The following is a 21,661-nucleotide window of genomic DNA, read 5'->3' as shown; positions in this document are numbered from 1 at the left end:
ATTAAAGAAGTGCAGTATACTGATACAAAGTTAATGGAGAAAAATAAACTTGTTCAACAAGGTGATATTGAGAATTTAAACATTGATTCAAATGATTATTTTCAATTCCGTAATCGAATTGGTGTCATTGATAATGTTGATCTAAAAAATATGATTTTGCATGAGGCTCACGATAATCCTTTTGCTATGCACCCGATAGTGTGAAAATGTATTGTGAATTACGAGAATCTTACTGGTGGTCTGGAATGAAAAGAAAAATTGTTGAATATGTCGCCAAGTGTCTGACTTTTCAGCGAGTGAAAGTTGAACATCAAGTTCCCACTAAGTTTCTTCAGCTTATCTCTATTCCAGAATGGAAATAAGAACAATTTATTGTGGATTTTGTAGTTGGTCTACCATTATCTCTGAGCAAAAGAAATGTGATTTGGGTAATAGTGGATCGACTGACAAAATCTAATCATTTCCTTACAGTGAGAACTGATTAGTCAATTCTGAAGTTGGCTGAAGTTTATATTCGCGAGATAGTTAGACTACACAGTGTGCTTGTTTTTATTATCTTTGTTTACGATCCTTGTTTTACCTTAAGATTTTAGAAGCAATTGCATGAATCTTTAGGTACGAGGTTAAATTTCAGCACGAGATTTCATCCTCAGTCTGTTGACCAGTCAAAGCAAGTTATTCAAGTGTTGGAAGATATGTTGCGAGCCTATGTTATTGATCTTGAGTCTAGCTGGGAACGCTACTTACCGACAACTGAGTTTGTGTATAATAACAGTTTCCAGTCGAATATTTATATGGCTCCATATGAAGCTTTATATGGTCGTAGATGTAGAACGCCTATTTGCTAATCAAAATTAAATGAGAAGAGGATCGTGGAGCCAAAATTGATTTAGGAAGTTGAAAAAGTGGTAAAATTGATCAGGGACAGATTGAAGGCAATGTTTGATAGACAAAATTCGTATACTGATCTGAAATGAAAAGATATCGAATACGTAGTGGGTGATAAGATATTCTTGAAAATATATCTGTGGAAAAAGATCTTGCGTTTCGGACAAAAAAGGAAATTAAGTCCTAGGTTTATCGGGTCATATAAGATTGTCAAGAGAACTGAACCGATTGCATATAACTTAGCTTTACCATTGGAATTGTAAAAGATTCACGATATGTTCCACGTATCCATGCTCTGGTGATACTGATCTGACCCGTCTTATGTTATTTTGGTGGAAGAAATTGAACTTCAATCATATTTATCTTATGGTGAATAACAAGTCAAAATTTTAACTCGAGAAGTGAAAGAGCTGAGGAATAAATGGGTGCCTTTAGTAAAAGTCCTATGGCGTAGCCATAGCGTTAAAGAGGCGACCTGGGAACCATAAGATGTAATGAAATCCCAATATCCCCACCTCTTCTCAAGTAAATTTCAGGAACAAAATTTCTTGAGAGGGAAAGAATTGTAACGACTCGGTTTCTAGTGGTGTTGAAAAAGATGGCTTCGAGATCCCGTTTCTGTAAATTGAGTCCGTAAATATTAAATAGGGATATTTACGGAGTTAGTGTATTAATAAATTAGAGTTTGGTTAAGTGATTTAACCAAAACTGTGAGTAATTATGGCTCAGGGACTAAATTGTAAAAATTTAATCTCTATATCTTTTTAATTAGTAAATAACCTTGGGACTTAAATTGCAATTAACCAAAAATTTAAAATAACAATTTCACCATGCTAAATCATATGTTATTGGACGACATGCCTAAATAACTATTAGCTTAGTTTAATTAAGAATTATTTAGTAAAAACATGATGAATTAAATTAATTTATAAAGTAGGAAGAAAGAGAATTGTTTCTTCTCCACCGATTTTAAAGAAAGAAAAGAAGAGAAAATGTCATAGCTAGGGTTTATAAGTTTTTTAACTTTAATTTCAACTAACGTGGACGCGGAAACATCGAGTGAGGAAGAAAAAACGAGTTATAATAAAATATTTATAATATCATCTATTTTATTTTGATGGGTTCAGTTTACGAAAAAAATCCGATCAAATAATCACACTAAAATCTTAATTAAATTTCGTCTATTTGCATTTCTGCTAACGCGCGCATCCAACAAAGGGCAGACAGGTAACTGAAAAAACAGAAAATCGAAAGGAAAAAAAACACATATATATAAAAGAAAAGAGAACCGTATTGAACACTAAATTCCCCTTCTCGTCTCTTCCATATAGAAAAAACCGTAAATTCAAAAATATAAATTATTAAATTTCCCTCCCCTTCCTTTCTCAGTCATTTGATCCTCCTCAAAACGGCACCGTTCAGGCCAACCGGAGCCGTACGGTCGCCGGGAATAAACCACGATTCCTTCTTAATCGGAGCTCCACAATCCCCGTTTTTATCAGGTCCGTTTCTAATTAATTTGTTTTCCTTAGAATTTTCCTTTTTTTTTTCTTACTATTCCTAACAATTTCTCCTTTGTAGATTATGGAGCAAAAATCGTTGATTATTTTGATTATTTTGACGTGTTTAATTCCACCCTCTTGCGGTAGAGGTACTAATTAGATTCAATTCTTTCGGTTTCTGAAATTTTCTTTTAATATTAAACCTTCCTATTGTAATAACAGTGAAAATCAGCTCAAAATTTTTGTACTTTTATTTGATTTTTGCTGCTTATGAGTTTTTAAAAATATTAATTGAGGAATTTGCTTTTGTTTATTGCAGAATTGCTGGTGACGCACAAGGATAAACAGGCAGTCTACAATCGTACGCTTGCCACTATTTTAGTAGAATATGCATCTGCGGTAAAGTTGTTATTACCACCTGTTTACTTTATGATGACTTCGACCTTCAAACTATAAATAATTATCTAAGAAATTTTAGTTTCAAGCTGTGGATGTTCTTGCCATCAGTTAATTTATTAGATTCTCACACACTGTACACACACACACACACATGTCATCTGTGAACCATACAGCTTATAAGATGAGATAGAAGTCCTAAGATCGACGTAAATGATCCCGTTTAATTTGTTCTAGACTAGAATTCCGAAAAAGATGAGACAGAAGTCCTAAAATCAGTGTAAATGACCCCATTTTGTTTGTTCTAGACTAGAATTCCGATAAAATGAGATAGAAGTCCTAAAATTGGTGCAAATGACCCCATCTTGTTTGATCAAGAATTCTGATAAAATGATATAAAAGTCCTAAGATCAGTGTGAATGATGAGTCCATCTCCTTTGTTCTAGAATTCTGATCAAATGAGGAAGAAAGTCCTAGGCTTGGTGTAAATGACCCCATCTCATTTGTTCAAGAATTCCTATAAATTGAGATAGATGTTCTAAGATCAGTGTAAATGATGATCCCGTCTCACTTTTTCTATAATAGACTAATCAATGAATTGGATGTTGTTGGTTAAGGTGTTATATAAGAGTTTTGTGCTTCACTTATACTGCTTTTGTTTATCTTTAATATGGTCACTCAAGCAAATGTGTCCCCATAGGTGTACATGTCGGATTTGACTGAACTTTTCACCTGGACATGTGCAAGATGTGGTGGTTTGACTAAGGTACTTGATTTTCTAGTTCTTTAATATTTGATATTCAATATTTAAGTAGGTTTCCACTTGCATTGATCATCCTAATGTTCCTCTGTACTGAAACAGGGATTTGAAGTTATTGAGCTTGTCGTTGATATTCAGAACTGTTTACAGGTGCATTTCTTATTTTTCATCATGTTTCTCCGACTCTTCATTTTCCCTAAGTAAATTATGAGGTTGATCCTCAAAATATATGAAAAAAACTTGGAAACATTTTATCATACCTCTGCCAGATATATACATGTATTTGACACTCACCCTTGATAGATTAGAATCATGCTCAAAGTATGTGTTATACAGAATACTTTTGTTCGTAACCGACATTAAAATGACCATCAATTGATAGGGCTTTGTTGGAGTGGCAAAGGATCTTAATGCCATTGTTATTGCCTTTAGAGGAACGCAGGATAACAGGTACTTAAATCATTTGCCTCTATAATCTCTGTTCAGCGATGTTTTCAAAAGGAGTTGTTCATTGACATCTAATGATAAAAGATACGCATGATTTTAAGTTTTCCAAAATTAATATATTGTTTTTCTTACAAATGAATGAGGGTTTTTTTTTTCTTCAGTTTTGATTGCTTTATCTGTCTGTTTGCAGCATCCAGAATTGGGTTAAAGACTTATTTTGGAAACAGCTTGATTTAAAGTACCCTGGCATGCCTAATGCTATGGTATGCATAACAAATATCTCCAAATTTGAGAATTTATGCCGGAGTGATTTTTATTAATCTTTAGTCTTGTTCAATTATTTCAGGTGCACCATGGATTTTATACCGCTTATCACAATACAACCATACGCCCTGGAATTCTATATGCTGTTAAAAAAGCAAAAGAGTTTTATGGGGACCTCGACATCATGGTTACAGGCCATTCAATGGGAGGGGCTATGTCTTCCTTTTGTGCACTTGACCTAACGGTAATCATGGCTTTTTTTTATTCAGCTGGAAATACATAAGTATTGTTGTTTTTATCATCGTTGGGTAAACATGAAACCTTCTTGTTTTAAATTATGGTAACGAGAAAATATTATTTGATTCCCAGGTTAATCATGAAGCCAAGAATGTTCAAGTTATAACATTTGGACAACCTCGTATCGGGAATGCCGCCTTTGCTTCTTATTATGGCAAACTCGTGCCGAACACAGTCAGAGTCACTAATGAACATGACATCGTGCCTCATCTGCCACCATACTATTCTTATTTCCCTCAAAAGACATACCATCACTTTCCTAGAGAGGTAAGTATCATTGTTTCTTCAAACCAAAAATAGGTTCTCTTATGATTTTTGGTATTGCATTTAACCGAGCAACTAAAATTGGCAACATGAGTGGAAAATTAGAGCTGGTATTTTGCTAATTGGATTATTATCAGTATTTGAATTTTGAAAATTTTAATGTTATGCAACTTTCAAATGAAAAAAATAAAATCAAAGGTTCAGGAAACTTTGATGCTGCCAATTTATATCCTTCTGCTATCTCGAGACCAATTAACACTAAAGGTGAATGCCAGTATGGATGAAATGTTATTGCATGTTCCTAATTGTTCTCGGAAGATAATCTTTATCTACTTGTTCAGTATATAAAATTTACATTAGATTTGTCTTTTCCAATTCCCATCTTGAGAGTCGTAATTTACTTTGAGGGTTTCATTGTGCTTATTTATGGTTTTGGAATTTCACGAGTGTAAACATAAATGAGGTGCTTGTTTTTAAGTCTGTAAACATTTTAAGATATCTTAAATAGTGAAGTGATTATGCTCTATTGTTTGACACTCTAAAATGCCAAAAGTTTATGTATGACTGTATCATAAGCTATGTTAACCCGGACTTAGGGTGTGTGTTGGATATGGATGTCTCCAACATGGGTATACTCATTTTTTTTTAAAAAAAATCCATAGATTTGGAGCATCACACCCTCATACGCATTTTTGAATATGTGCCAGACATGAGTACTTTAGGAAAAATGAAGACTCCATGCAACATAGATAGAAGACTATTGATGTTTGATACATATAATACGACTTAATTTCACAATGAAAGACGTGGATAAGTTCAGGAAATACATCTTGTATTTGTAGGTGTGGCTGTATAACCTCGGACTGGGAAGTGTGGTTTATCAATTTGAGAAGGTCTGTGATGGTTCCGGCGAAGATCCAGACTGCAGTAGGTAAGCCTATTTCTGTACATGGATTTTGATGATGAAAGAAAATTAACGGTAGTTTATGCTTCCAGCTATTACTTAAGCAGCTTTGTACTTTCATATTCATTAGTTTTCGGGTTTGTTTCCTACATCTTCGTGGCAAAAAACTAAGAAATAATGGCTTGGATAAATTATGCATTTTCCAAATCAGAATCGGGCACGAGTTGTGATGAGAATAGAATTGTTAATTTGGAAATCCGTCATGAACTCTTCTATACTTTCACATTCTATTGCAGGTCAGTGACCGGGAGCAGCATCACAGACCATTTGAACTATTACGGTGTTGATTTAACATTCATACGATGGAGGTCCTGCAGAATTGTGATGAATCCTCGTGTCGAAGAGTATGGAAAAACAGATGACAAAGGGAATATCGTATTGTCAAGAGATCCAGCCACGCTTGTTCCGAGAATGAATACTCTGTCAAACGGAAGGGAAGCTACATATAATGCATAGTCTTAACAGTTTGTGGTTTCTTCTTCATTGATTCCCACTTACATATTACTACGCCTTCCATTCTTCCATTGTAAAAACCATTGAAAATAGATGATTGTTTGAGTTCGTTCTTCGTTATCCGAAGAAGAAACTTCCGGCTACTAATATTACAGATTTCAGTTCGGATTATGAAGGAAGTTGTGTAAATAACAAAGTGTACATCTTTTTTTCTTTTACATATATGTATAGTAATGCCAGTTAAAATTTGTTTACTCGATCTTTAAGATTGATTGCCTTTAGAAGTTTTTCATGAAAATAACATAGTGAACCGAAAGACGCCGAGCCCTTGTTCTAGTTCAATCGGAATGAAAGCCCGAACCAACTAAGGAGAACAAAAAAAAAAAAAAAACCTCGAGCTTGAACCAACAACTTGGATCTAACTCGACGATCATTAAGGCAAGAACCAGTTTCTAAGATTGATTTAAGAAAAAATTGATATTTAAGAAGTCAATTTTAATTTCAAATAAATCAATATTCAGAAATGATTTTAATTTCAAATCTTTTAATGTAATATTTAAAATGTAATTGTATTAGTTAGCTAAGTTAATTTGATTATAATTTTCTTTCTTTGAAGTTACCATTTATAAAAGTATCACTTAACTCACTAACTCATTCACACATGATTTATACTAATGAGACTTCAACTTAAGATTGCACTGTTATTAAGTTTTCCTTGTTTGAATTTGTTTGTAAAATTTTAATTTCTTTTGAATGTAAAATTTTACTTAAAAAAATCTTTGCATTGGAAAAGAGGTTTTTGGATAGGGATAGACTAATTCATCCCAAATTTCAATTTAAGCATAATTATTTTTTGAAATTATAAATAAAATTATTGATATAAAATTAATTTTATTATTTTATTATTTGGATACAAGTGGAGTCTAAACATAAAATATTTTAAAATCAAAGTTGAACTCCACTTGACTTATGACTTACGAAATAAGTATATATTAAAAATGAATTAATAATCTTCTATAGGTTTTCTTTAAATTAAATCTTTATACTCAAAATATGAGATTGAATGGCAGGATTTATTTGTTAGTGACGTAGGTATCACAATGATTTGTTCCTCATAATGGTGCATAAAATGTATAAAAAGAATTTCTTCAAACTCTCAATTTAAAAAAAAACTATTTTGAATTAGTGAATTTTTTAAAATTTTAAAACATTTATGATTTTTTTTTCTATTTATACTACTATTAAAAAAGATTTCAGTTTGATTTCACCAAATTACATCATCAATAATATATATTTATAAAGTATTATTTATTCATTGAATTTAGTAACTTTTGTTACATTCTTTTTTTTTTCGCATTAATAACTTTTTTTTAATTAAATGACCTGTTCAAGTCATCGCTTGAATTTTTTTAAAAAAATTTAACATCTATTAAATTTTATATAAAATTTTCAAGTAATGATATGATATAATTTTATAGTGTCATATTATCATTCATAGATAAAATCCAAGTTAAATGATCAAATTGAAGTTTCCAAGTTTCAAAATTAATGTAGACCAAAAAAATGTTTAACTATTATTGATTGAATTTTAGTTCAATTGGTATTATTATTGCAACAACAAGGGGCTCATAAGTTCGAACATATTTAAATATGGTTTTTTTTCTCTAATTTAAAGGTTGAAAAAAATTGTAAATAGAAGTAGGGATGAGATTAAGTTGGAAAAAGTCGTCCAAATGGCTAAATATTGATTTCTTCTAATAATAATAACAATAATAATATATAAAATGAAGGTTCAAACACCCTCCTTCTTATGACACGCGGCACACATTTCTTGACAGAGGCCATCTATGATGAAATCAGTTCAGAATTAAAAAACCTTGTTACCTTTTTCAAGTGGTTCTATCCTTTAAAACAATGGGCTGACATGATAATGTTTGAATTTCTCAAAAACACCAGAGCCCAATGGATCGTGATCATTTTTTACAAGCCACAATACTTCATGCAAAATAGCCCGGCAACCCAACTAGGAGCTTTTCCTAGTGCATGGATCCATAAGGTTTATTATGAAGAGTTAAATCAATATGATCTTAAGACCTTACAAAAGTATTTGTGTCAGGTTAATAGAACTATCCACTCTGAAATTTGGCCTTTACAAGACACATCTGCACCATGGGACATTCACAATAATCCACCGACACCTTACCAATAACAATTGATGAAAGCTTTGGTGGAATACTAGACAAACATCCCAGATCCTAAAGAATGGTCTCAAGAGTATCCAATGTATTATAGCCAAGTGATTCGAGACACGCTAGCATAGATGAATAAGCATGAAGACGCAGCTCTTTGGAAAGACATTCATGAAGTGACACCACCAGATGATTTGGACCAGAGAATTGAACAGCTGGAACTGAAATGCTACAGAGCAAGAGAGGAAAAGAAACGAAGAATTGAAGAGTTAAATCTCACATCTGATGCCAGTACAGATTATGACACTGACTAAAGAAGCATAAAGTAGTATGTTTTATATGAATAATTGTTTTTCACTTTGTGAAAGCAGATTCCCTCTTATTTGCTCGTTTAGCTTTATGTCTTTCACTTTGTAAAAACAGATTCCCTCTTATCCGCTCGTTTAGCTTTATGACTTACACTTTGTTAAAGCAGATTTCCTCTTATCTGCTCGTTTAGCTTTTATCCCCTATATAAGGGACTTAAGTTTCTCAATTGTAAAAACAAGTTTGGCAAAAAATAAAAAATATCAGTGTGTTTTGAAAATCATGTCTTTCTAAACCTCTCTATTCCTCTTCCTCTCTGATAAGGGAATATCAATGAAAGAAAATCTCCTGTGAGTTTAAAAATATGCTCTGTGCTTGCCATTCAATGGATCCTGCACATCAGAAACTAAGCTTAGACAGGGATGCTAAATCCAGGTGAGTTTAGAGAAGTATTCTGGGTTAATGGTATTAACAGCTAAAAGGCAGTGCCTGTTGAATGGCCAAAATAGGAAAAGGGCCTAAGTTTTGGCATAGCATACCTGCTGTTATGATCCATTAATTCTGGATATCCCGTCTTGAAGCTCCCCTGCATAAAAATGATTAATTTTTAATTTTGATCCTAGTATACATAAATCTAAAATTTAATCCTTATACTTTAATTTTTAACATAATTTCGTCTATATATTTATAATTTTATTAATTAGTTCAAATAGTTAATAACTTTTCAATTGAAATGTTACGCAGATATATGTAATTTGAAAGTTGATTTTTAAATCTATAGAGTAGAGAGATTAAATTCTTGAAAATAAAAGTTGAAGGACTAAATTCCAAATGTACAACGTGTAAAGACTTAGAGTCGTGATTGTTTGAACTAGATCGGACTGATTGGTCAGACCGAGAACTAGCCAAGGTACTAGTCTAAAAACCAATTGATTCTTTAAATAATAATAATAATAATAATAATAATAATGGTTAATATGTAGTTTGCCCTCTGAACTTGTTCAAAAGTAATTAGTTGATACTTAAACTTTTTTGTTGGACCTATTTGGTATCTGAACTTGTATTTCGTCACCTAGGTTAATACCTTTGCACTAACACCATTAGTTTATACTGATGTGGCACTAATAACTAATTTGTTAGTGACACATGGTAGCCTCTCAATATGCCACGTGACGAGCATAAATTTTAAAAAATTAAAAAATTATCTAAAAATAAATAAATTAATAAAAAAGAGTATAATTTTTTGTCGAGATTAATTCTTGATGTGGAAAAAATATTTTTTTAATTAATTCATATATTTTTAAAGTTTTTTTAAAAATTTTTAAAATTTATATATATATTATATGGCATATTGAGAAGCTACCACGTGCCACTAACAGATTAGTTATTATTGTCACGTCAGAATGAACTAACGGAGTTAGTGCAGAGGTACCCACCTAGATAACAGAAAACAAATTCAGATATCAATTAGATACTCTTGGTTAAGTTTAGGAGGCAAATTACATATTAACCCTAATAATAATAATAGCTCCACAGGAAGAACCATGAACCGCCGCTCTACCGAAGCACATCCTTCCTTCATCACCTAAACTCCTAAGCAGATTAGAGACAAAAAATCAATAGCGAGCTTTGAACCCAAAAACCTGCCGATTTAACTCGCTCCACTACTTTAACTCAGCTCTCCCTCGGTCCCCAACTCAAAAAGGAAAAGTTATATGTATCTATAAGTATAAAATGCAAGTCCTTTCGAATTCTGTAAAACTCGCTTGGGTTGTAGGAACCCGAATGATTCTACTCAATTCAAATAATCAATTACTCTCCTCTTTAACTCAGTTCAGCTCGTCTCCTCTCTCTTCTCTTCAATTCCAACTCAGAACCAAAAGTTCATCAGGTACGCTCGAATTTTCAGTTATTTTTAAAAATTTTCCTTAGTTAAATCCTTGTTTGGTTAGTGAGATAGAGACAGAGAGAAATGCGTTTTCTTTTAAATAACGTAATTTAAAAAAAAACAAACAAACAAACAAATCCTGCCAATTATTAGCTAAACGGAGAAATGGAAATTTTGTATGAATTTTTTTTTTTTGAATTCATGATTGTTAAATTACATAGGGATGTTTGGAGATTGTTATTTTCCAAGCCACAGCATTCGATTCATACGATGATGTCAAAGACATGTTATTCTATGAAAGCTGGAACCACTTCCAATGGCAATCTTATTGGGGCTTTGCTTTATTTCATAGTTTTAGTTCTATGTTGTTCGGGTTCTACATTTTTTCTCTATCTGGGTATGAGGATATGACCCTCGAAATCCTCCAAATACATTGGAAAAACTTATAAAAAATCGAACATAACTATGTTGGACATGTATCTTTATCCAACTCATAACCTAGTCTGAGTAATGCAGGTTTAGTTTGATGCTTTCATTGGACAAAACCTTAGTTCTTATAACCGCAATTTGTTGATTTCAGATAGTGAGACTTACAAACCATATCTTTGCTGCCCAAAAATTGATGATTTTCGATGAATTTGATGTGCTTTTATGCTTACATTATAGTGGATTCATGCATATCTAAAACTCCTTAAAGGGTATCTCGCTTAGAGAACTAGCTGAAAATTAGAGGTCCAATGCTCGAACACGTTTCCCAACTGGTTTTAATAGTCAAATAGATTAGTTCAAGGTTTTCTTCCGATCTTTTGATTTTATACGGTGAGCTTTTAAATTTGCATTATGCGGAAAATCTGAGGCAGATGCTTGGACATGTTTTGAAACCGGTTTCATTTGTCAAATAGACAAGTTTGAGGTTTCTTTGGACAAGAACATAGTTCTAATATTCGCAGTTTCTTGATTCCATACACTGAGTTCTACTAAACCATATCTTTGCTGCCCAAGATTTGATGATTTTCAATGAAGTCATCGTACTTTTGTTCATGCATTATAGTGGACTGATGTACATGTACACTCCTTAACGGTGTCTTGCATATAGTGCAAGCAGAAAGTCCAATATCTGATGCATGAACACGTTTGCGCACTGGTTTCAATGTTCAATCAGACAAGTTTAGCTTTCTTCGGAGAAGGACTTAGTCCTTGTCTCTGCAATTTATTGATTTCAGACAGATTTGCTAGACCTAACCTTTGCTGCCCAAAATTTGATGATTTTCGATGAATTCTTCCTGCTTTAATATTACGCTATGCAGAAGTTCCGAGACCAGATGCTCGAAACACGGTTCAAACTGGTTCCAATGGTTAAAAGACAACTTTAAGGTTTTATCCGGACGAGACCTTAGTTCTTATATCTGCAATTTGTTGATTTCATACTATGAGATCTACTAAAACATATCTTTGCTGCCTAAAATTCGATGATTTTCAATGAATTCATCATGCTGTTGTAAGTATTTATAGTGGATTGATGTATGTGTACACTTATTAAGGGTATCTTGAATAGGAAGGAAGCCAAAAGTCCAAGGTTAGATGAGCGAACATATTTTCAAACTGAAAATTTTTGGGGCATGTTTCTAAGACCATAGTTTTTCTGGATTCTGATTACTGAAACTCTATATAACTCGGATTTAGGTGTAACTGTAGGATACAAATATATACATTTTTTGAACTTTTTTCATGTATTTAGAGGGTCATTAGAGACTCAGATCGTACCAATGTCGGGATATGAGTCAGATACTAGTTCGGGACACGAGTACTTTAAGAAAAATGAAGAGTCAGACTAACATAATTTTTTTTATACAGACATCTCTACTACTGTCTTCTTCGGCAAGAAATCTTTATTACTGTTGAATTAGATTTCCCTGCATAAAGACATAGGGCTGCCGTTGCAACTGCGGATGTTTGTGATTCAAACGCAGCACTTCTGGTGAATGGTGACCTTCGTGCTCTTGATCCAATCTTCAAGATCTATGGCCGGCGTCTTGCATTTTCAGGGCCCATCGTAACCGTTAAGGTGTTCGAGGACAACGTATTGGTCCGGCAGCTTCTTGAAACCGAAGGCAATGGAAGAGTTTTGGTTATAGATGGTGGGGGAAGCACAAGATGTGCTTTAGTTGGAGGGAATTTGGCGCAGTGGGCTCATGACATGGCATGGGCCGGTATCATTGTGAACAGCTGTATTAGAGATGTCGATGAGATTAATGCATGTGATATCGGGGTTCGAGCACTGGGATCAAATCCGTTGAAATCAAATAAAAAGGCTGTCGGTGATAAACATGTCCCGGTTCAGATCGCCGGAACATTGATCCATGATGGGGAGTGGCTATATGCTGATAGTGATGGCATTCTTATCTCCAAAACTGAACTCTCTGTTTAAAAGCAGTTGGTTACTGATCATTGAATTTCTTACCCATCAATTTCAGTTATTTTTTGTATTAGTGTTATTTGTATTCGAGTGTAATATGGAATATAGATGCGAGTTCAACATGTATATATTCAATTTGTAGCCAGATCGGTGACTTGTGAACTAGTTCGATCGATTGAACCGATGATGGAGTGGGTTGAAGCAGGTTTTTCCATTTTTTTTAACAATTTATTCAATCTAACCTGTACTGTAATTGGTTTAACTACCAAATCAGCTTTGAAAACCTCGATACGTTTTATTTTTTAGAAATTATTTTTAATATATTTGAAGGATTATATCATACATATCATGAACTAGTAAGGTACTTTTGATTAACATTGGTAGAAAGACAAAGGCCTCATTTTTCATAAAAGAAAAAGAAAGGTACCTATTATTCACTATTGACTTTAGTTCATAGTATACGCTGATTTGAATTAAAACGTAATTTATTCTTATCTAATTTCAACTTTTTTATAATATAGAATAAATATTTTATTTTTAAATTAGTAAAAGAAAAACCCTTAAAATATTATAGATATTTTTAAAAGGTATAATGTTTGATTATTAACTTTTCAAAAAGAGTCAAAAGAAAATTTTAAATAGAAATGCTAAATAAAGCATTAATTTTTTAACAATGTTGACGTGATAATCTATATGTTATGTTGACATAATACCATTTGTATTATATATCATGTCAACAAATAAAAAATAAATAAAAAATTACATAAAGCTCATAAATATTAAAGAAAACATGAAGTACATGTTTGAAAATTTAACTTTTTAATTATTATTTTCATTAAATAATAATAATTGAACACTTTTTAAAAGTTAATGATCAAGTTTACCTCTTTTAAAAAGATTATAAATTTAATTTAACTAAAAAAGACTAAATTGCAAACATTAAGAACTAAATTTAACTTTATACCTATAGGTCCTTAAAAGTTACAAATGATATTTTCATTGAAATCAAAATACTGTATGAATTGCAAATTTATTGTACTTTTTTAAATTAAACCAAACCGAATTGTTATTAAATTATTAGATGAAACGTAAACAAAGCAAAGGATGATACTCATTCAAGAGTTAATTATTTACAATAACTCAATCTAAGCTGAAATATCATGTACCTTCTTTCCACTTTTACCCCCTAAGATTTGAATTTGCATCAATCTTCGTACATATTCCTGATCCTGGACAAAATTGGAAAAAGAAAAAAGTTAGTACTATTCATTTGTTTCGATTATGGTAGTTACACGAACACGACGCAAATATACGAATTGCCAGATCTACTGATCAACCTCTTCAAGCAATTCCGTGTATTGAAATGTAATAAAAACAATAGGTAAAGAATATGAAAAAAAACCCATAGTGGCTATGATTAAATGCTAACATGTTTACGATTGTCGATCGTTTATCATGTCCTTTATTCACAAGCAATCTTCGTGTCGAAGCTGCTGAGGCAGATAGCAAATGCTTGGAATGCAGAAATCGGATACCCGTAATCCATGGTGAATAAGTCCTTCCCAACTTTTCCGAACTGGAGGATAATCTTCTCATGCTCTGGCCCAGCCGGTCCGTTTTCGGGAGAAGCCACTAGTTGAAAGTTCTTCACTGAAGCAACCGTCACTCGTCCATGGAAATTCAAGCACCAACACTGGAGTTGCTCGTGCCACCTTGGAGATTTATTTCTCAACACCAGTGCACCACCATCCTTTTGATGGGTCAAAGGTCCAGATAGAAAATTCTTCATGCTTGCTGACTTCGAGTGGAAGCTCGGAATTGATGGAAACACGTTGACATTGTTGACAGAAAACTCAGCCGGGGTCGGAGCAACACCTCCTGGTCTTATTGAAGTTGTCGGGATGGTATCCATAATACACTGCATTCTCCTTGGACCCCTGGAAATCATATAAAACAGATCCGAATAAGACTCAAGGAACCGGCATTCTCGGATCTCTATATGACGGTGAGAATAAGAAAATATCGGATCCTTGCGAAAAATAACCCCGAATCTTACCGTGAACCTAACATATTCAATTCATATGAAATGTGTGCCGTGGGATAGTTTCTGAAAGGGACTCTAGGCGTAACTTGTTTCGAATATGCTAGCCTAGACGATCGACTTTTAGTCATCTTTGCACCGGCATGACTAGACTGTCCATCAAAGACACTGAACTTGGTTCCTAAAAAATTTGATCTTTGCCAAAATGAAAGTAAAAGATAAGACTCAAGATTGCAGGTAAGTTAAAAAACGAATCAATTCAGTATAATTTCGTTCCTTATAGCTCACTGCTTACCTTAGTTTCCCAACATAAGTACTGCTCCCCTTCGATATATCCTCTGCCCGTAGTGAAATGATATAATCCGTGCAAGTAGGACGCCTACACTTGCAAGCAGCAAGAAGGAACTTCCCATCATCAGTTAGCGCTGCCATAGAGAAACGAAGAGAAAATTTCAAAGTGTTACAGATCAAAACAAAGATATATGATGTACTGTCCCTAATCGATTAGTCAATTTCAAATACACCGGCAGCTTCGGTTTAACAGGCATAAAAGAAGGAAAAAGATCTCACCGTTAGTTAAACTGAGGTAAAGGTGATAAGTTCGAGTCGATCGGTTCCGTTTTATAAAGCATTGGAGGAGACATTCCTTCGGACCAGGCTGCAAATGATCCAACACAAGACGGAAGATAGAATGATTAACATGAAAATCTTAAAGTTGAAATGCTTCGATTCGTAGAACTAGGAAACGAAGAATGTAGCTTTGTTGTTGAACCCTGAGGCTTAAACCAGTTAGTTCATACATCCACCATTAACAAGTGGAGTTCAATAGGTTCAGGATTCAAGTCCCGGTCCCCTGCCTGCGAGTTGCAGCCTCGTTCGTACTTGAGAAAAAGGCTTTGATGGAGGCTTGGGGATGAGTGGTAGCAGTTGTGGGGAGAAAGAGAGAAGAGCATTCTATATAATCTATGTTACTTTGACTCTTCATATTTCTTGAAACACCGATATTCAATACATATACGGACATTGATTCGGAAATATTAACCTTCAAAGACTCTCCAAATATATGAAAATCTCGAGAAAGAAATTGAACATATTCATGTTCAACTCAAACAACAGTGTGTAACATAACTAATGATTAGTTAAGCTAATAATCTATGCAAACCCGATTTTCATTTTCCTTGAAGTACTTGAAAAAATATGCACGGTGGTATGTGGATAAGGATAAGGATAAGGATAATTCAAGCAAGAAAAGTGAAAACGACACTATTTCCAAACAGTGAATTGGAATACGAATCATTTCATTCAAATCTTAGCTCTAAAATCAAAAACAAAAATTGAAAGAACAATGTTTAATGACAAGGAAGGGGGGAAATGTTAAGAACCTGTTTAACAGAGATAGGAAAAGTTAATTTCCCTGAAATTTCAGGAACTTGAACGATCTCTTTAATGGCGAATCTCCAGCTCCTGCAAACGCCAGCACAGGCGACTACGTTTCTCCTTTGAGGCCAACGAGTTTCAGACTCTTCAATCCTTAACAAAACATCCCTTAACAATTCATGAGGCAAGTTGGCCCAACAACAAACACTACCACCACCACCACTCGCCACCGCCGCCGAGGCCGTGTCTGAACCTTCCAGTTGGTCTTGAACCACCCGGCGTGATCTGAGCCTAGCAATGCACTGTATTGTCATCAATACACGTTAAGAAAAGACTCAAAAGTTTAAAAGACGATAATGCTCAGTTGTTTTACGTTTGGAAATGAAAAATCTGAGGAAAACGGTTTTAAGAAAATGAGAAAATTTGTTGGGTTTTTCTTTCTTTGAAGATTTGAGTTTGGGATTTGGATTTTCAAGGAAAATTTGAAAAGTTGTTAGACTTTAACCTGATAATAATTATATAAAATTGGATTTTTCTTTTCATTTCTAAACTTCCATAATTATATTCAAAATTGGAGGTTAAAAATATTATTTAATAATGAATACGGGTGGAGTTGTAGTAAATTTATATTTTAATATTATTATATTTTTTATTTTTTATTATTATTTCATAATTTATTATGATTTTTGCATGTTTAAATTATTTTTCTATCTATTTTAAGATTGTCGTGACATGGTGTCACAAATTAACAGGTTTTTAAAATCTCGTGTTATTTTGAGGATATTTTTATCTTTTCATATAAAATTTTAAAAAATTATTTGCATACGATAGAATTTGAACTTAAAATATTATAATCTTTAATATCTTAATTTTATCATTTTAACCAAAATGATATTTGATTATCATATTTTCTTTTAATTTTTTTATATAAATTGTTCGCTCTACACGATCATCTAGTTTGTATGATATTCCTAGCATTTAAAATATTTTTTTTTATAATTGAGGCGGAAAAGGGCTCTCACGACCACAACACAATAATATCCTTGCCACTAGGTTAAGAGTTGATTCGTTTTATTTAAAATATTATTTATTTACTAATTTTCTATATGTAAATATTTATTTTATAGAGATATATACATTATATTATTTATATTGCTTTTAATTAATTTTTATTCAAATTAATTATGTATAAACAAGCAAAGCTTTGAAATCTGTGGATATTTTCAGATATTTTTGCTTTGGGTTCTTTTTTTTTCTTTGGATGGAATGTTTGCTTTGGTTCTTACTATTATAAATACATGAAAATGGAACTGATGTTGAAACATTAATAATTCTTCAATTTGAAACAAGAAATTTCCTATTTTGCCCTTATCCTTTGGTTAAAATATGCCATAAGTCTCCATACATTTTGCGTATCCAAAATTTAGTCCCTATATTTTTATTTCTAAGAATTTAATCATTCTACTTTTCAAATTTCAAAATTTAAGTCCAATATTAATTGTTAAACTTATTTGTGTGACATTTATAAATTAAAAAAATATCAATGTAAACAGTGAAATATGAAAAGTAGATGGACTAAATTCCTGAAAATAAAAATATAGGGACTAAATTCTAAAGTTTTAGAAGTACAAGGGCTTGAAACAAAATTTAACCAAGGCGTCACATTGTTTTAGTGGGTCGTATTCTTGTGTACTTAAATAATGTGTTAGAAAAATAGAAAAAGGTGATAGTGGAATATAAATGATGATTCCTTGGTATAAACACCATCTTATTGTCGTTAGTCAATATATTATGATTTTAAATTAGATACTTTGGTATAACCATCTTAGGATTCCCTTCCTTTTCTACTTTCAAAAGCTTCTTGCATTTTATTATTATTAATAATGATTTGTTTTAGATAATATTTAGATTTATATATTCTGCAATTTCAACGACTATAAGTTTAATCCACTATTCTTTTATTTAATATATAATTAATTTTAATTTTTATGATGTATCTTTAAAATAGTAAGCCTTTAAAATTTTATCAAATAATATAAAATAAATTTGAAAATTAGTATTGGAAATCACCCCTAGTTTTACCAATAGCAAATTATAGATTCGAATTTCGGATCCATTATCTATTTTTTAAATTATTTTGGTTTACTAAATTCGGATATTTAATGCTTTTTTATATCCGAAAAATAATGTTATCTAATTTGGATATCAATTCATGTAATGATACATAGAGACGGGAAAATAAGGGTCACACAGTTTGAATTCATGTCAAACATATGTCTGATAAAAATTTTAATAACCCCTCTATTTAATATTATAAATGAATCTAGATACCGAATAAATAGGGTTATTTAATTTGAATTCATATCAATTTTTTAAAAATATATATAAATTAAAATTAAAATATTTAAAAAATTAATATAAATAATAGGTTGAACTATAAAGTAGCCATCTCGTTATATAATAATAATAAATAAATAAAATGGTGAATTAAATAAATCAATTGGCTTATCTAAAATTGATTGGACCCATTCATTGAATCCCCTCAATTATTTATCTCTTAATCCTTATCCTTTCTCTATATAGCTTAACCCTTATAACTTTAAGATTTTGGGTTTCAAATTATCAAAAAGGATTGGAGTAGATCGGTTGGATTAGTTGGATCGAGAATCAATTGGATATTGGTTCGAAAAAGGATATTGAAACGGTTGAACCAAATTTTTAATATTTTTTATTTTTATGATTTTTCTTTATTTATTTAATCGAACCGAACAAACTGATGGAACTAACAAACTGGTGACCTGATCACCAATTCAATTTTAAAAACCTTAAAAAATTGGATGTTTAACAAAATTCGTATTAGAAATAAATATAAAATTAAACCTTTTGTTTATATATTTCCTATAATTTTCATAAACGTGGTCAATTTGGGTGTTAATTCGAAGGGGAAAAATTGGTGGAGAATTTGAAGCATTTTTTTAGGAACATTCTGTCCAACCACCACTAATGGTGGTGGTTTTTGCTTTCAAAACTAACGTATCAATCATCCTTTTTTATTTTTTGCCCCTATAACACTTGTAAAAATATTTATAGATCATTTGAGAGAAGATTCAATTCATTATCAAAACTCGAGTTTAAGTGAAGTTCTCGATAGATTTAATTTCATATCATAATACATTCTCTGTAATACTACCTACATGCAAACCCTTAACTAATTATTCTCTTCAAAAACACTATGGCAACTTTTAAGAATTTTCAACACTTCCATGGTAATAAGCAAATATTAAAAAAAAAATCTCTTTTAGTTCAGAAAAAGAGAAATCAAGAAGTATATTTAATGTTTAAAAACAATAAGAAAAATGAGAAACCATCAAACCTGAAAGTTCAACAGTTGGACATCTCCTTTTTCGTAAATGATACCTACAGGCTACAACCAATTATCCGTGTGCCATAGGGTGTGAATGCTACCAAAATTTAAATAAGAAAGTGACTTTTCCTTTCCAATTGTTACTAATTCCATTAAAGCTTCCTAAACTTTGGAGCAATTTCTATATTGATCACCAACTTCAAAGCATTTCAATACAAGTATCCTATTGAATTAGTCCCTAACTGGTCAATCATTCACCTCTATTGTAAGTACTAGTTCCATTGAATAAATCAATTCAACACTTACACCAACAAAAAGAATCAAATTAGACAACTTTTAATACAATATATGCTTACCATTTTACAAAGTTAATGTTTTTAAAACTTTTATAAATATACAAATTAAATGTTTAGTTCAAAAAAAAAATTTAAAACCAGACCAATGATTAGGCCGATTCGTCGATTCAACTAATTCGATTAAATAAATCATTAAAACATTCATAAAAATAAAAATATATATTAAAAACCTATTCAATCTATACTAGTTTGCGAACCAACCAAACCCAATTCAACCTTTTTATGGATCATTACCCCATTCAATTCTCAATCCAACTTGTCCAATCAACCGGTCAACTTCCAACAACCCAACAACCATGGTTCAAAGTTGAACTCAAAATGAAAAAAAATAAAAACTCATACCTGTTTTAAAAACTATAAATGTCAGTTCTGTTAAAATTCAACATTATCTAATTCATTTTATCAATTTAATAGTCAAACTAATTTGAACTGATCTCGATCTCGATCTCCATAATAGAGGGACCATTTTCTGCTAGTTAGCAAACCGTCACCGACTGCTAATGGAACGATGCTGGAAATGCCAACAGAAGGGATCAATTTGGTATAATATTAAGGACCAAATTAGGACATTATGAAATTTAGGAACTAATAAAAAATTTGCCCTAAAGGGACCTTTAGTGCGATCATATATATCATACACACTAACACCATATATATGAACAGATGTGAAAACTGGTTCCTGTGAGACCCACTACTCCATTGTCACAGTAATTGGGAACAAATGGCAAAAAATCACGGATCCTAATTCTTAAGAATCCCTGTTGCGGCTTGTCATTATCCTACTTTATTCTGACAGGTTAGGTTACATACGAGTATGTATCTGACACATACATACTCAATATTTTCAAGTTTTTCATATATTTAAAAACTCATGTCCATAATCCTATTTCGAACACAGATACTTAAGAATTTTTTTTTTAAAAGCAACAAAGTCCACATAACTGATTGCAACTGGCCACATCATCAACAAACCAGATTTCTCTTTTAATTTTTTTTTTCTTGTCAGTGAACTGGAAGTTTCCACAAAAGTACAAGTTACAGACATTTAGCAAACCTTTCGGACAAAGACAATAGGCTGTCCAAATCTGTTGCTATCAAAAACCACCATTGTGAATTGCATTTGCTGGTGGTAAGGAAAACCCTGCATCAGTTTGTCACTGAACCAAGGCACGGACCACCTTGTAACGGTCCTACCATCCTTCATTATCTGCAATACCAATCAACAACATATCTTGAAAGCTAATGGCCAAATCTTCTATTCCTTACCTAAATGGCTTCTTAGGAGCGAAATACGCAAGATAATCAGATCCTTTCTTTCACATTTCTGTTTGGTTTCGACCAAGTTGGATAATTAGACCTAGTTCCAGATCTTGAAATTAGGCTTGAGATCCGGAACGAATAAATGGATACACTATTTGAAGCAGGAGGATAATAGACTACAACACCTAAAACGGTAAAAATGGCATGAAGGAGCTCAAATAGACCGGCA

General features: G+C 32.2%; 3 protein-coding genes across 3 annotated transcripts; 2 read left to right on the top strand and 1 right to left on the bottom strand.

Annotated features, from left to right (window-relative positions):
* Positions 1-2,136: 2,136 nt before the first annotated feature.
* On the top strand, positions 2,137-6,483 carry LOC107891868 (lipase). Its single transcript, XM_016816795.2, has 11 exons — positions 2,137-2,390; positions 2,470-2,539; positions 2,710-2,789; positions 3,487-3,552; positions 3,649-3,696; positions 3,929-3,996; positions 4,184-4,256; positions 4,340-4,501; positions 4,627-4,821; positions 5,661-5,749; positions 6,019-6,483. Exons 2-11 carry the CDS (start codon positions 2,473-2,475, stop codon positions 6,236-6,238), a joined length of 1,068 nt encoding a protein of 355 aa, XP_016672284.1. The 5' UTR covers positions 2,137-2,390; positions 2,470-2,472; the 3' UTR covers positions 6,239-6,483.
* A 6,056-nt stretch (positions 6,484-12,539) lies between these two features.
* On the top strand, positions 12,540-13,366 carry LOC107892631 (putative 4-hydroxy-4-methyl-2-oxoglutarate aldolase 3; the record flags this gene model as incomplete). Its single annotated transcript, XM_016817695.2, has 1 exon — positions 12,540-13,366. A coding segment is annotated over one exon (507 nt), but the record flags the coding sequence as incomplete, so codon positions are not given.
* Positions 13,367-14,082: 716 nt separating this feature from the next.
* LOC107891869 (tubby-like F-box protein 3) lies at positions 14,083-16,948 on the bottom strand. Its single transcript, XM_016816796.2, has 6 exons — positions 16,458-16,948; positions 15,646-15,733; positions 15,371-15,500; positions 15,091-15,270; positions 14,464-14,971; positions 14,083-14,263 (listed from the first exon to the last, which is right to left on the bottom strand). The coding sequence occupies exons 1-5, from the start codon at positions 16,764-16,766 to the stop codon at positions 14,497-14,499; spliced, it is 1,182 nt and encodes a 393-aa protein (XP_016672285.1). The 5' UTR covers positions 16,767-16,948; the 3' UTR covers positions 14,083-14,263; positions 14,464-14,496.
* Positions 16,949-21,661: the final 4,713 nt, after the last annotated feature.

The sequence above is a fragment of the Gossypium hirsutum genome, chromosome D09 (genome assembly GCF_007990345.1).
Source record: "Gossypium hirsutum isolate 1008001.06 chromosome D09, Gossypium_hirsutum_v2.1, whole genome shotgun sequence".
NCBI lineage: Eukaryota > Viridiplantae > Streptophyta > Magnoliopsida > Malvales > Malvaceae > Gossypium > Gossypium hirsutum.
This window is presented reverse-complemented; position numbering and strand designations above follow the sequence as displayed.

Bases quoted from the DNA above. Each gene is read 5' to 3' on its own strand.
- LOC107891868 (XM_016816795.2), top strand. From the start codon at position 2,473: ATGGAGCAAAAATCGTTGATTATTTTGATTATTTTGACGTGTTTAATT. The intron at 3,997-4,183 runs GTACTTAAATCA...GTCTGTTTGCAG, and splicing joins AGAGGAACGCAGGATAACAG to CATCCAGAATTGGGTTAAAG. The intron at 4,502-4,626 runs GTAATCATGGCT...TTTGATTCCCAG, and splicing joins TTTGTGCACTTGACCTAACG to GTTAATCATGAAGCCAAGAA.
- LOC107891869 (XM_016816796.2), bottom strand. From the start codon at position 16,766: ATGACAATACAGTGCATTGCTAGGCTCAGATCACGCCGGGTGGTTCAA. The intron at 15,734-16,457 runs GTTCTTAACATT...GATCATTTGCAG, and splicing joins TTCCTATCTCTGTTAAACAG to CCTGGTCCGAAGGAATGTCT. The intron at 15,271-15,370 runs GTAAGCAGTGAG...ATTTTGGCAAAG, and splicing joins ACTTATGTTGGGAAACTAAG to ATCAAATTTTTTAGGAACCA.